The 16,840-nt window shown below is 31.9% G+C and overlaps 1 protein-coding gene and 1 pseudogene across 1 annotated transcript; both read left to right on the top strand.

Moving 5' to 3' along the window:
- The first annotated feature begins 5,906 nt into the window (after positions 1-5,906).
- On the top strand, positions 5,907-7,279 carry LOC111628328 (annotated as a pseudogene).
- Positions 7,280-8,048: 769 nt separating this feature from the next.
- On the top strand, positions 8,049-15,109 carry LOC111628327 (organic cation transporter protein-like). Its single transcript, XM_023372092.1, has 10 exons — positions 8,049-8,270; positions 8,333-8,436; positions 8,512-8,666; positions 8,829-8,997; positions 9,059-9,206; positions 9,387-9,472; positions 9,545-9,759; positions 9,902-10,083; positions 10,161-10,282; positions 15,001-15,109. The coding sequence occupies exons 1-10, from the start codon at positions 8,049-8,051 to the stop codon at positions 15,107-15,109; spliced, it is 1,512 nt and encodes a 503-aa protein (XP_023227860.1).
- Positions 15,110-16,840: the final 1,731 nt, after the last annotated feature.

Below are 16,840 nucleotides of genomic sequence, written 5' to 3'. Positions count from 1 at the left end.
TAATAAACCATGAAAAGAAATTAGAATAATTTAAACTATAAAAAGTATAATATAGATCAGCCTGATCTCTTCGTCATTAAACAGTTGCTATTTAATAATGAAGAAAATAATTATTTCTGAATATCACTATTTAGAAATGTATATATATATTTTTTAAATAATAAAATATTAGCAACGATATTGAGTTATTCTAATACTGTTTCAATAATTAGTTTAAGATATCATTAATTAACTGAGTTTTTTTACCGTCACAATAACTACATCGCTTGTTTCAATAATTTGTTGGATTAGGTTAATCAAAGCATTTTTTTTACTCGTACAGCCTTGTTAGTAATAAGAGTGCCTTTTTCAGGCTTATATTGGGTCCGGCCAGGCTTTAGTTCAGTCTGGCCGAACCCAATATAAGCACTGAGTCAGGCATATTCGAGACAGACTACTCTTGAAAAATTCCTCGGGTTTTTCGATCGCAAGATTCGATCCCAAGCATCCCAAAGCATTAAGCAGAACTTCTCGACCGTTATTTAGTCTTTCATCATGTTCAATCTTCCACACATTTTCGTGTGTATTTGTGAATTGTTATTTACATTTCTGTATAATTTTAGTTTTAATCACTTTATTTTTATCTTTTTGCTAATAATGTATTCGCTTTAATTAATCAGTTAGAAATTTTATTGTATTTTAAACTCTATACGTATTTGATATTTTTTTTGCGCTGTCTGGTTGTGTAAAGAACAACTGTTAGCTATCAGACAGGACGTCCACACATCTCGAAGATGCGTATGTAAACGTGACACCGAGATTATTTATCTATCAACCAACGTTGTAAAGGAGTTTCGTCTATTTTTCCGATTTCAGGGAACTCTCCCTTTTCCAAATTTTCAGTAATATCAATTTAAAATAATTTAGAGAAACAAATTAGAATAAAATATTTATCAATTAACTGTTATAAATCTCACAACATGAAGGGAAAGATGATGGGATACCTGTCGTTTCTCCCTTTTTCTATGGTGTTATATGACCGATGGTATGCTATCCATGCACATCATTCTTCATTGACAAGAAAGGAGGAGGATCACTAGATGACCAATTATACATTTTATAAATTACTTTACCTTCCTCCGGAACAAAAGCATAATTGGTCAAAAACAAAGAATAAAATAGAAAGAAGTTATTGTTCGTTTGCTTAGTTATGGCAACGCAACACTTGAGCGATCTGCCTAGGGGGATGCCTTCCGGGAGGTCTTTTTAATGGAAATTGGCGTTACAGACGTGGCGAAAACTCGGAAAACTCCACCCTGGCCAGCCCATCCGAGCGAGGCGCGAACCCACGACCGAACTCCCAGTGTACAGGGTACGAAGACCGCTCGGCTACTAGTGGGCCTTCGAAGGAAGTGACGAAAATTAAGTGAGTGAGACAGGATTAAGAGACTGACTGATTGACTGGCCTGACAGGGGATTGACCTGACAAGCGACAACCGACCTAGTGAAGGACCCAATAAAAGAGAAAGAAGACCAAAAGGAATAAGAAAACAGGAAGAGAAAGTGAAGAAAGAAAAGAAGACAACTCTTTTCCTGGTATGTTGTGAGTCGCGCAGTTCGGATTCCTCCGTTAGGTACCCTTCGCTTTATAGATAGAAATAGGCCAATTTCTTAAATCGGATTTTATAATTTTGTTCAAAACTTTGTTTTTCGATAATAACCTCTTGTTATTTGTACTTGATTCTGCATTCATACTCCTGAGAGGCTCATTCCAGAACTTCGGAGTGACTCTTACCCTCGCACCTTAACTATTCGGTTTTTTTGTCTAAATCGGCGGTGTGTCCAACAAAACACATCTAGTGGCAAGAGGACCCTACCCTAAACATGCGTAATCTAATTTCTTATGGCTCCCGACCCTCACAGTAAGATTTGTCTATACCCTTCTCTTCTTCTTCATAATATGCTATTTATCAGACTTGGTAACTTTTTAGTTGTTACTTCAGTTTTCAATCTATCCTCTCTTGTTTTCCTTTTGTGAATTGCTCGTAGTATTTTTATTTTCATCTAACTTCTATTGTACTTGCATTATATCTTTTCATCATTTTACTACAAAAAACTAAAAATTTTAATATTCTAATTCATCGTTTATACTAAGATTTATTTGTAAAGATACTCCGGCGCTAACTATATAGAGTTTTGGTATATTTAATCAAATAAACTTCAGATTGCTGAGCCTGTTGTAGAATGGTGTAAGGGTTCTTATAAAATTCTTATAAATGAAAATTTTTAACACGGTGGTTGTCCATTCCCAAATTTGAATTCGTCACTGAAAATGATACACCGCTAGTCTATAATAATCCATACTTCATTGTCACGTCACCATTGCAAACGAAAGCAACGACTTTGCAGTCTTAATTAATGACAGAATGATTAACAATTGCATGGATATAAATTCGTATGTAGTAGTTGCCTGCTAATGACAACTACAAAACAAAACACAAATGTTTGAGGGGGAATTGTCTATTATGAATTCAAAGCAGAAGTTAGACATTTAAATGTGAAGGAATAATCCAATTAAGTGAATAATGCTTATTAAAGAGTGTGTTTGCATTAAATTACACAGACAAAAAAATTTCAATTAGTTATTATTCTCAATTAGAAAACAATGAAATTAGTAAGTTGAATTCTATAAGTGTTTTTCTGTAAAGAATGTGATTAATAAATCAAATATACAAATCGATGTCTTTCCTATTGCATTCACCTTGTGTATTCAACAGGAAAGAAAATCTACATAAAGATGCACAGTACAAGTCCGGAAGTATTAAATACTTAAAGATAGTTTAATTGTCAAATGATTACAGTAAGCAGCACATATTTCTTTGTAAAGATCAATAGTAGAAACAAGCAACTACCAATTATTTTTTGTTTCTTACATATGTATTCTATTCTTCTTCATACACAGTGTAATGTGTTATTTCACTTAACGGTGAAAATTGTATTGCATCCGAAAATAGAATAAAATAAATTTGTGGCTGCCATTTTTTACCCTGAGTATAAAAATTGTGTACAAATACACGATTGTTTTTCACGTTAGTAATGTGTATTTAATTTTTTTTACAGTAAATGAAACAAATGCAATATTTTTCCTTAAAATACTCAATTATAAATAGGGGAAATACGTACAAAATGACATAGGCAACATAATTCGAATTTGGCGGTCTCAAGCTCGCAACTGACCATGACACCACGTTATCCGAGCGGCTCTTACTAACCTGTCAAAATGTGAACGCACTCCTCTCATTCGCCCGGGTGTCATGGCCGACAACAAGAAATGATACGTTATGAGTTTTTTTCCTTGCAACAAGTTTTTTGTATATATGGTAATTTTTTCACTATTTTATCTATTTGTGTAACATTTATTTCAACCCTCAAGAATTTGTTGTTGCACTTAAATAACTTTTTCCCTTAAAAATAACATCTTTGTATTTATTTTATAATTTTGTTTATTTATAACGTTATATGGACAAAACGACATACATAGACAACGGACATAATGACATACCTGTCATTTAGTCCATAAGAGCTTAGTCAAGGAACTTACCTTAATCTCTTAACGTTTTATTAATTATCAAAAATGTCTTCCAAACAAAGTCTTTCATTATTGTTTAAAAGAAATTTTAGTATAAAACTTTATTTTCTTTCTTACATATTATTTACAAACTTATTATCTTTCACATAACAAAAAACGTGCAACGAATCACGTGACTCGACAAACCTATTTAGTTTTAACTTCTATTCCTAATATGAAGGCAATTAAATCAAAAAAATGTGTCCAAAGCTCCGCCAGAGAAAAGGAAACGAAATATTACTAAAAAGTTACTTGAAGAATAAAATTTTCCTGATAACTCTCATGATGATGAAGACTGTCCACGCATATATTGCAATGATCTTTTTTCCCGATCTAAGCCTGGAGGAGACTCGTTACGGTGCTTAAATTGTTTCTGTTGGGCTCACGCTTCTTGCGCTGACGTTTCTAAAAGAACCAAGCGTTTCATTTGTGAACTTTGTCAATAATTTTATAGTTTTTACGTGTATGTCATTTTGTACTTACGTAATGTGTCATTTTGTCCATATACTATGGACAAAATGACACATTACGTAAGTACAAATCCATTTTGTCCATAGTATATGGACAAAATGGATTTTCCATAGGAATGGAAAATCCATTGGAATTCCAAAATGGAAATCCAAAATGGAATTCCAAATGGAATTCCAAAATGGATGGTCCATAGTATATGTCCATATACTATGGACAAAATGGATTTTGGATAATCTCAATTAAACTAACGATATTTTTTTTTCTATTATTTTAATATTGTAAATGTTTAGTATATTTCATAGCTAAAGAACCAAAGATAATTGGTGTAGAATATGACAGTGATTTGATTTACCAATAAAGAGTTATAAACCTAAAATAAAACCGTATGTCATTTTGTCCGTATTTCCCCTACTTTTATAATACATTATATTTCTATATTGGCAATACTTCTGTTCATTACGCAGCATTATGCGATATCGAGTAATAAAATATCGTTTTTATTGTGTAAACCAAAGTTGAGAAATAGATCATTATTAAGACTATTTATTTCAAAGGTGTCTATGACATAAATTCAATGAATTCTGTCTTTACAATGAAAAATCTCGGATCAGAATCGGATGAGGTTGAGGTGAGACTTATGTATATAAATATTTTGCTTTATGAATAGCAAATTTATTTCAATTTTTATTATAATTTTTATTTTATTTTGGTATATGAAACTTCAGTATAACGATTGAGATTTCGTACATTATTTTTATATTTTCAATACATTAACTGATGAAAGGTTTTTATACTCTACTTTTGAAAAATTTAGTTAATTTCCATAGATAAAAAGTATTTATAATTAGGAATGCATAAAGTTATTTTGACACAGTTCCTCTTATAAAGATGGAAAATGTATCCTTTATTTCATTATTGTATTTTAATTAATAGAATTTAAATTGAATCGCGAAAGCAAGGAAAATTCGATAATATATTAATCATGTAAATCAATGATTCTCAAAGTGTTCTATATGGATCCCTAATGGTCGACTGCGAATTGCAATGGCTCCATGTCAGCGAAAACAAAAATTGATGGTGCATGAGATGTAAATGGGGGGGCCTACGAGAATGGATCCCATTTAAGCAGGTCCTGACCGAAATTTTGGCTTTCCATAAATGGAATAATTCACATAACACAAACAGTACCTGTGTACTTGCATAATACTTTCTTATAATAGACGTATAAATTATCTATGAAGTAAAAATTTTTAATTAATGCTAATTGTTAGAATATTCTCTTGAGTTCAATCAACTTATTTCGTTTTACTTATAAAATTATTGTTATAGTTTTGTTATTGAAATTTAAGTTATTATTTTCTTATATATCAAACTGTTTAAGAATTATTATAAATTTCATAGTTAACAATTATTTTATTTACTACATTCAAGTAATAAATAAAATAATTAGTTTACTATGAATAGTTTACTATTAATAATTAGTACACTAATTAGTTACTAGTGTAGTAATAAATAATTACTACACTAGTATCAATAGGTTGCGCGAGTATGTGAAGTAGCAATGCTTGTCCAGACTTGTCCAGACTTGTGCAGACTTGTACGGACTTGCTTAATTCGTCGTCAATTATAAATACGAATGTCAGAGACAAACACTGCTCATTTGATTTCGGAATTTTAAAAAGTAAAGTGTTAAGCAAGTATTTTTAAAAATATAAATAAGTAATTAGGTACAGTACATACAAGTTAAACTGAATCAATGTCATCTTGTTTGGGAGTGCCGGAGAAAAGTAAATAAATTATTTTTGTCCACAGATAACTGATACTAAACATGGCCGAATCTAAAAAGATATGTAGACAGCACAGTGTTGATTATTTGAAATTTGGCTTCATTCCATCATTGTCGGACCTATGTGCCTTCTATGCAACCAAATTTTGAGCAATGACGCTATAAAATCATCCAAGCTAGAGGATCATCTGAGAAGGTGTCACCCTGATAAAACAGGCAAAGATTTGAAATACTTTCAAATACTTAAAGAAAAACTTCACAAGATAATGAATAATATGGATAATATGGACAATGGATAATATGTTCGCTTCGACGTCACAAACAAAAACGATGGTTTGCGGGCGTCTTACAATATCTCGCTACTTATAGCAAAATCTGGAAAACCGCATACTATCGGGAAACAATTAATTTTGCCAGCCGTTGAAGAGGTTTTAAGAACTATTCTACAAAAACCTGCATATGATATAATCAAAAAATTCCTTTGAGTAACAACACAGTTCAAAGACGTATTGATGAAATGAGTTATGATATTGAAAGATTCTTGTGTAATTATCTGCAAACGACCCATTTCTCTATACAACTGGACGAGTCAACTTTACCTTGTAATGAAGCATTATTATTGGCTTATGTTCGTTTTGTTATGGATCAAGAAATCCATCAACTGCTCTTTGCGAGAACTTTGACAACAGACACTAAAGGCGAATCAATATGTAATGTTTTGAGAGATTATTTCATGGAAAAAGCAATTCCTTTATCAAATATAATGGAATCGCTAGAGCACCGGCCATGTTTGGGCGCTTTCGTGGATTTATAAGCCATTTAAAACAAAATGTATCCGGGAAACGCAGTAAACAAAATTCGAAGTAAAGCGTTGAATACTAGGTTATTTGCGCAGCTGTGTGAAGAAAATGACAACTTTCATCGATTGCTCCTTCACACTGAAGTACGTTGGCTGTCAAAAGGCTTATGTTTGACAAGATTTTTTCACTTTTTGAGATAGTTTTAGAGTTTTTGGATGATAAAGATCCAATATTAAAAGAAAATTTAATTAAGTGGAAACCAGACATTGCTTATTTAACAGATTTTTCACTAAATTTAATGAGATTAACTTGTAGTTACAAGGTGGCAGTCTAAATTCGATAAAAACAAGTCCTTCATTTCAGCTTTTCTTGTCAGAATTAAACTAAAGAAGGAAAATATTGGACGGCGTGAATTTTCCCAGTTTCCCAATTTGTCACAGACAAACTGCCATGATGATGATGTATCAACCTACGTTCAACATTTATATGCTTCACATAGACTTTGAAACTAGGTTTGGGGATGTTTTGACTATAGAAATAGCACAGTTGATTATTGATCCATACGGTGAAGAACTGATCGGAATAAGCACTAACGAAGAACTAAGATACAGTTGAGAAAGGGTTAAAGAATTATAGTAAATTTTCTGTTCTGTCTCATTTATAAATTAATACATTAGACATGAAATTAACATAAAACACCAGATAACAAATAATAATTATATTTTATTTACAAATTTTTACATAGATTTATTGTGTCATACCTAAATCACAAATGTATCCTTCTCTTGTTATAGCCTAAAGCAAACCGGAGAAAACTCTTTCAATGAGAACCTGCTAGAACTTACAATACATAAAGATACATTTATTTACGTATTTACTACTGTTTTTGTAGATTCAAAGCCTGCCTTTGCTCCCGTTGTCTTTTATTTCGCAGCTCATCTAGTTTATATGAGTAATTTTACAGAGTTAAGATGTTAAACGATTTCTGGTGATTCTGTTGAAGCAATCACAGAAATCATACTGATAAGATGTGAAAACGTTTAGGTTATTTAAAAACCAAGAAGTTAACATATAAACACATGTATACAGTATGTTTCAAAATGGCTTTGTCAAGCCGTTATGGAGCACACAATATTAGGGTTACAAAAATATATTTATTGTGATTAAAATTGTTCATTTATAATAACACTACATTGTGTAGCATGTATCATCTCGATTATACTTTAACTATATGATGTGATAGGAAACGAAGGAAAAGTTTGAAGACTTTACAGATCTTATCGGTGAATTTGGAAGATGGCAAAAGATTTTAATTGGGATATTAGCGTGGTCTGTTACTGTTTTTGCGATAAACAATTTGAATTGGCCTTTCTTGGCATACAAGATGGATTATTGGTGTGAGAGAACACCCAAATATATGAACTTGACCGTGAAAGAATGGAAAAATATCAGCGCTCCCCTGGAGACAAGAGAAGGAAAAACTTCATATAGTCGGTGTGTCACTTACGATATTAACGATGAAAATTATGGAAAGAATTTTTCGAAGATTCGATGTCATTCGTGGGAATACGATCATTCACAATATAAAAGTAGCGTCATCGAAAAGGTAAGAATACAGTAAATTTACTAAACTGTAATTAGAAGTTTAATTTTATTTGAAATTTTCAGTGGAATTTAGTTTGTGAAAGTTCTTGGTTGAGTTCACTTGCTGGCTCTTCTTATTTTCTGGGATTTTTCGTATCCGCCGTTGTATCTGGTCAGATTTCCGATAGGTGTGAAAATTTTCATTTTGATTTTTATTAAAATGTTTCATTGTTTTAACTAGCATATTAATTACATTTACACAGGTATGGCAGAAAACGAGTAATATTATCGGGTCTCGTGATTCATATAACTTTTGGGATTCTTTGCTCATTTTCTCTTTATTATTGGATGTTCACTGCATCTCGTTTCTTATTATCTGTAGGAGTCACTGCCACTCATCTAACGTTATTTGTGTATGGTAAGTAATCAATTGAATTTCGTAATAATAATTGTATGTTGGCAATACGAGAAAAACTTCAATAAAAGTTTTCTTCTAATGATATAGAAACATTTGTTACAACGTTTTCATAAATGTAGTGTCACTTTGTTTTTTTTAAAATTAATAATACATTGTTCTTAGTTATGGAAGTAGTTGGCTCGACGTCCAGAGAAAAGGTCATCGTAATTCAATGTTTCTCTTATTCATTGGGAATACTTCTACTTACCGGAGTATCTTGGTTCTTGAGAGATTGGTCTCATATTCAATTGTGCTGCACTCTTCCTTCAACCTTGTCACTTATATTCATCAGGTAATGTTTATTTCTTATTTTAATTATCTCTCTATGTTATTAAAATACGATTTTCGAATAGTATGATACCGGAGTCTCCAAGATGGCTGCTAACTCACGGTAGATTACGTAAAGCCGAAGATGTTATACAAAACATAATGAATAAAAATAAAAGACACGTCGAAGATTTAACCGAAATTATTGAAGAACTTCATTGGAAAATTAAAACGGTAAATTCATTTTAATATTTTATAATAAGTGATTGAAGCTTAACATTGAATGATGAATCTCTAAAATGTTTAAATGAATCTTAATATCTGTAAAAAATATAAGACTAATGTATATAAGTTACGAAGAATGTTTTTTACTAAATACGATTTTCATTATTGTACGTGATTTTATTGTCATAGAATGAGAAGAAAAGAAAACTTAACTTTCTACACCTGATCCGAAAGAAAGAGTTACGCAAGATTACTTTCATCATGTATATCTTATGGTAAGCACTATTTATGACATGAAGTAATGAGAAATTTCTCATTTATAAGAGAACCTCTTTTATTACTTTCAGGTTAGTGATAGTATTTGACGTCTATTCAATATCTTTGAATGCGGATATCACAGGAGGAAACATCTTTCTTCTTTTTGTATTATTTTCTTTATTAACTTCTTGCGTTTCTGGAGTGTTGAACATCGTTTTACCTCGCTTTGGAAGAAGACACATTTTGATGTTTGGATATTTTTCGGTTGGAATCATTTCGCTGCTCATTGCAGTTGTCCCAAACGGTAAATCTCAAATCAAAAATAAAAATCATTATATTTAGTTTTATTGTTAACAATATGAAAATGTTGTATTTATATTTATTGTATATTTATTAAATGTAAATAACCGTCGGCCATGTTTACTTTTTTACAATTTTTACTTTAGGTCTTATATGGTTGAGGATTGCCTTTCTGGTGTTGTGCAGATTTTGTATGTCGATTGCATCAAACACAATATATGGATTTACTTTAGAATTGTATCCGACTGTAGTTCGTAACGTTGGTATTGGATCGTGTTCTACAGTAGCCAGAATTGGAGCCATTGCTGCTCCTTTTATGAAGGATCTTGTAAGTCACCCTTTAATGCTAGTTAACTTACAGTATTTATAGTATTATACAATACAATATTATTTTATTGTTCACAGAGTGAAAAGGTTAATTGGAGCATTCCTTTTGTTATTGTTGGAGTATTGACTATTTTGTGTGGGATGTGCATTTTTCCTTTGCCAGAAACCAAAAGTGTTCGTTTGAACGATACCATCGTCAAGTAAGAAATTATTATGGATTTTTCAATAAATAAATTATTTATATGGAGATATTCTTTTGTTTGGAAGTTATTTTATTACATATTAATAATGCATAATATTGTACAAACTTGCCCGTGTTGTGATAAATAACTGTTTTAACAGTGCAGTATGTACGCAAAGGACGGGAATTTGTCACGGTCGATATAAAATTTCAATTAAATATTACACTTAATTAAATATAACACCTGTTTTGCTAAATGTCTGGAATATCCGGTAATAAAATTTACACTAAATTTGTTTTGCTCTTCGTTTTATATCTATTCTTATTTACAATATCCAACGTGTTACAAATTATAATAAACATGTATTCAGTTAAATGCAGTTACTTATCTAAATATCGAGGACGGTTTATATGAAATTAAATATATTTTATGCTATATTTGATATATTAATGAAAATATATTATATTATTTCAGTAATCGAGCACAAAGTGAAGATCAAGAAAGAATTAGAGAAAAATAGTAAAAGGAAACTTACTACAACTAAGTGGAGAATTGGCATAATGTAAAATAGGAATATTACCGTATTAAATATATTTACGCCGAAATATTGAAATATTAAAAGAGAAAATATTACATTTTAGTGTACAACTTATAACAGGTTTTAAAGGTTGAGATTCTTTTAAGGAAGTGTTTATCAACAGGCATTAAAAATTATTTCAAGTTAAAAATAAATACAAAAGATTGTATGACAAAAACACCTTATTTTACAAAGTGAAATATTTTTATATGGTGAGAAGAAATAAATTTATATTATACATAATGTATTTGTTAATTAATATAAAAGAGTTTACATATAAGAATAAATTATTATTGGCATATTTGTTCTCATATAAAAAGTATATATTGGCAGTCAAAACTTTCTCTTAAGCATGCGGCGCATGCTAAGCAAGCCTAGAGAATTCAACCCCGTGTACAGTGCTGTATATTATATTGTTTATAGTTAAATAACACTCACTTACGTAAAGCAGAAAGTGTTACACCGTGAAAACTATATAAATATTTAATTTTCAACAATTAACAACTCAGGTATTTTAATTTCTGAACGGTGCTTTCATAATTCTAATAAGTGCCCACTGTTGGACGATTGACATCCATATTTTAATTCATTTGCACTGTTATTGAAAACATGTCATTAGTCGGGCTTTTATCACTCTGTTAATGCAAAATACCAGTACATTCATATTTTAATAATATTCACAGATATGTCTTATCTTGTATTTACGTAAGCTTTTAATTTGCACTAATTCCTTTTTAAATGATTCGTACTGTACTGTACATATAATTATGTTTGATTTTTTATTGGTATTATTACTACTTTGAAGTTCTGCGATCTTCTACATAGAATTGAATTTATATAAAAGTATTGAAGTCAGCTGTTTGGGCGGAAAAAATTAAACTTCTCACCTAAATAAGTTTAGTAAGAAAATCAAATCTGAAATTTTCTAATATAGAAAAATCTTTTATAAAAATATTACTGTACATTTTAAAAACAATAACTTGTGTTTCTTATTAGTTTGTTTTTCAGTAGCGTGATTTTTTAGTTATTAACACGTGACCAAAAACAGATTTACAGGACCACAATTAGGCAATGTATTCTAATTACTTATTTATTTTTTAATAATATTTTATCATCAACTTATTTTTCAAAATCGAGAAATTTAATTTCAGTTTTAGAAATAAATTTGTGCTATAATTTGTGTGAAAAATACTGCTTTCTATACTGGTAAAGCTTTCTATATTGCTTTAAAAAATAATATTTTTTGGTAATAAATCTTCCCAAGATATAAATATGCAAGTTTATATTTCCTCGAAAAGTAAAGAAACTTTCTTTAAAAGTTATTTTTAAGTTATTTTTCTTCGTTGTAATTTATAATTCCATATATTATCTGTATCGGAATCTTATAGATAATAAATTTTACTACTCAAAAGTGTCATTATCTGAATTTATGTTTTTAGTCAATTTTGAAAGACGATAATTCTTCGAGATGTAAAATTTAATGATTTAGTTATTTCACAGAATTTAAATAAATTCCAAAGAGAAAATTTTAAATTAAACTGTTTTATCGTCGTTTGTACCTTCTACTATTACTTATCTAATTGTGAGAGTAGCCGGGGTTACGGAGTAGGTAATACTCGTGTAACACTTAATCGGCACAGATTAACCGAAATCTGTCTCCTTAGTTTCGGATCGCGAGATCCGATCTTAAAAGTTCTTATAGGAGGGCGGTAAATACGCGAAGCCGATCTAGACTTCGAGGTCCAGATCTACGTCAGGATTCCTTGACACCAGTTAATCAATCTTATTATACGCGGATTAACACGCGTATGTGATCTGATTCGGTCACACAAGTACGAGACATTTTGATTAATAACGAAATAATAAATTTAATAAACAAGAAAATAAACTCATACAAAATGTGGATAAACGAGAGACAGAACTACTACAACTAATATACAAATCGGGAGATCGCTAAGCTTATATTATACCCTATTCGCGATCGAGAGAGAGCTCTCAAAAATCGTTATAAAACATACGACCTGTTTCAGATGTCGTTCGTCTTCTTCTCTGTATGCAAGTTCATTTACTTCTTCGTATGGGAGATCGATATGTGCACAAATATAAAAGTATAATTTCTACGTGCAGACTCTAGACTTATCCTGTAGGTGACTCGTCTAAGGACGTTGGTCATCAGGAGGGAAACGTATGTGGAGTTTGGACGCTTTCGGATCTGTCGCTGAACTCTCCGAATTCTGACAAGTTCCTTGTATATCTTCGGAATACCGACCAATCATCGGCCAGTAACTCTTTCATGAGAACGGATGAAAGGGGAATGAATGAAGGGTAACCATTTCCCATTGGAGCTGGATTTTAACCAGATAAGGGAAAGTCAGAGGATGTTCTCTTCTGTGAAAGGAAGTAACATCTGTTATCTGCCTTTTCCCACGTTAAAACAGTATTTTTCTCACCAAAAATGAAGTAATATTTGGTGACAATATTTAACATAATTAATAAAATTATTAGCTTAGACCGAGGGGCTTTTCGGGTCTCACATAATGAAGACAGTACAATTTTTGGTAATTTTATTAATTAGTCAATAACTGTAATAATTTATTAAAAAGCACACAGTTCATGGAGCAAGAATGAGAGAATTACAAAGCTACTTTCCTCATCACCAATTAAGAACTGCTTAGTTCGTACGTATATTAATCTACTGTAGAACCATACGCGATTGAACAATCATCGCAATTTACTTCTTTCATAATCATTCTTTTCTTGTAAGCTTTATTTTCATCTTCTCTACTTCATTTCACAAAGCCACTTCTAGTAGCCGTGTGGCTCACCAGGTAGGAAATGGCTCAACATTTGTACATACGATTCTCAAAAAATTTTGTTATTCGTACATGTCCATGATGAGGAAATCCATATCCATAGCATTTGCCGCTCTCCTGATTTTACGCAATTAAGTGTTATTGGGCTTCATAAAGGACAAAGTTTATCAAACAACAGTTGAAGATTTCTCAGATTTACGACAACGCTTAGTTGAAGCTTTTGCACAGATAACGGGTGAAAAGCCTAGGAAAATTGAGAAAGATTTATAAACTTCCCTAATTTTTCTAATTTCCTGTATAACAGAAAACGTTTTTCATGATGAATTTTATAAATATAATAATTTATTATTTTCTATTTCATAAATCATATTTAATAATTATACACACTAGAAATACATCTTAATTAAGAGATTTAAAAGTCAGAATTTATTTCAAACGAATTCTACAAAAATTTGCAAGTAATTTAATAGAAATTCTGTTGAATAAATTTAAAAATGGGAACTCAATCTTATAATTCATAAATTTAATAACATGTATAATTAACNAGTGAAAGATAACCATGACGTTTTCCTTACTATCCTCTGAGAATAAAAATTCAATAGTCGTGTTATTTTTGTTATACAACTTTAGACAAGAAAGCGAATATTATAAAATACAATAGAAAAAAAATACTAGATCATAAGACAATTCCGTATATTGAAATCTTTATGAAAATTCTAAATATTTAAATATTTTTTTACAAGTAAGTAGTTTTCTTTTTCCAGTTAATTTTTACCTACGTAATTCTAAAATTTAACATGTTCATTCGAATTCTAATAATTAATCTATTTATTAATCTATTTAAACTAATTAAAATTTTTCTTATTTATATTATTGAGTTTATACACGTTACTGGTGTAAGAACTTGAGTTTAAAACATCAAAAAGGGCGTGAATGACCGTGTTTTGTATATTTATTTTGAAAATGTAAACGAAAATAGAATTGTAAAATAGAAAATTCAATTCATATTGAACACTTGTTGCTCTTTTTCTTTTATTGTATTTTAAAATTTCGTGTTGCCATAACTCTTTTAATAACTTCATGCGGGGTTGTACCCATGCTATCTTTTATTTATCATTAATCCATAATACATGAAATCTTATTCTTTAAAGATTCTAAAACTGGAGTTTCAAGAAATTTAAATATTTTATATACATGGATATTAAGAACGAAATCATTTCTGCCATTTTTATTGCCGCTTTTACTCTGCTCAGGATGACACCGGGATGGAGCCATAAGGGGACACAGAGGCGTTCACAAATGTACAGAAATAATCGTGTTTATCTTAAAAATAAAAATTCTTACAGTTATTCCAAGCGATACTCGAGCTGGATGAGAATCCCAGCCGAAGTCGATGATTCTGGTGCTCCGATGAAGAATCGTTCAGCGGGTGAAGTTTGGAAACAGATTTGGTGAATCTCCACACGTTGGATGAGTGCCAAGGATGTGGTGGATCTCCCGCCGATGGCAAATCGAGAGGGAAGTTTTGATCCGGATAGAGTGGATTACCTAGAGTAAATGGAGAATGTCTTAGGGTCGGATTGGCGGCACGGCAGTAGTACACGGCGGCAGCCAACACACAGACTCCACGATGGATCAACGGCTCGAACGTCGACTTCAACGATATCGATGACTCACGTTGTCGTTACCCTATAGTGATTTCTTTGATACTGGCGCCAACTCTCGACCTGCGATGGCGGCGATTTGTGGCTTGACCTCAAAGTTCAGTTGCTTTTATGCGTTTCAAACTCGAAATCCGTAATTTGGATTGGTCGAGATCCGATCCTTTCTTATTTTTTCATTGGCTGCCAGTTGTTGCTAGGGGCCAAGTTCAAGTCAGAGGAGATGAACGTCTCCTTCATTCCCTCGCCGGGCCATCACTCCCTCCAGACTTCACTTATGAATTCCGGGAGTGCTAGGTAATAGCCGGAATTAAGGATAATTCAAACTCCCTCGCGTGATGGCTCGTAATCTGAGAATAGAGATTTCTTAAAATTTGAAAGTCGGGACATTAGGACTGATTATCTAATGGCCGCGTAAAGTTCTTCTCGCCTCTTTTTTATCGTTTATTTTAGCCGTAAATTGCAGGTTTTATGAATTTCGACTTATTCTTCGACCACTTTCTCTGCTTAAACTATCACCATGACATTGTCTCTCCCAATTACGATTTGACAAAATATATTAACTATATTTTCGAATATCGCGAAAAAGGAAAGACGAAAACATAAACAAATGAGAAGGTTTCTGATGTCACAAGTGTGAGATAAGCAGTGGGTCAGGGGTAAATTCCCAAATGACCACTTTCTCTGCACGGGCCAGTAAGGCCCGATCTCGGGGTCATTGGATGGCTAGGAGGGCAAGTCGAGTGGGGAGTGCGTTGGTAAGTCGGCAGGTGTCCTTTAAATGATAGGTGACAGGTTACTAAAATAACAAAGCATTTATTGAATAACTAAATTTAAGTTACAGGAATACTAACGTTAAATGTGGTTATATTAAAATATTTACAGAAATTGGCGACGAATTTCGTAGCTATGTCGCTGACCTAATTTCTAGTTCGAAAGAGAGCGTTTTTACAAATTCTAAATCCCCTAAATACCTCTCGGCATAATGAAGATATGGTGAATCTGGCGAACGTCGTCTGTATGGAAGAGGTAGGACTCCTCGGTATCTTCTCCCTATAGCTGGATTTGCTGTATGGAGGACCGGGAGTCGAGGTGGCACTATCACCAAGTATAACTTCCTATGACGAATCGCCCTGAACTTCCGGGGCTCGATCTTTTATTCGCTTGTCGTGGGGAAGAAGTCACACGATCGTCATATGTTGACATTAACGGTGCATTCTTGACACCTATGTGTCAACTTTCCTATCTAATTGTTATCACAAACGGCGACCTCCGATCTAATTCTCACCCAGGGCGTTTTTCTATCGCAGTTGTTTACATTTTTTCCCCCCGACAACTGCGTTAAGTTTGCGGATTTCACACCGTAAAGGGATTATAGTTGAATAAACAATAAAGTTACCTTCCTTATTAATTAGTTTAAAAATATTACCCAATAACTTGAATATGGTATCCTGACAACTAATACTGCAAGCCATCTCGCACCATTTAAATTGAAATTATTCTTTAAACAAGTTTGCATGTATGG

This window comes from Centruroides sculpturatus, unplaced genomic scaffold (assembly GCF_000671375.1).
Source record: "Centruroides sculpturatus isolate CEXI.00-Female unplaced genomic scaffold, Cexi_2.0 scaffold489, whole genome shotgun sequence".
In the NCBI taxonomy this organism is placed as follows: domain Eukaryota; kingdom Metazoa; phylum Arthropoda; class Arachnida; order Scorpiones; family Buthidae; genus Centruroides; species Centruroides sculpturatus.
The sequence above is the reverse complement of the archived record's forward strand: the minus strand, read 5'-3'. Positions and strand labels throughout refer to the sequence as shown.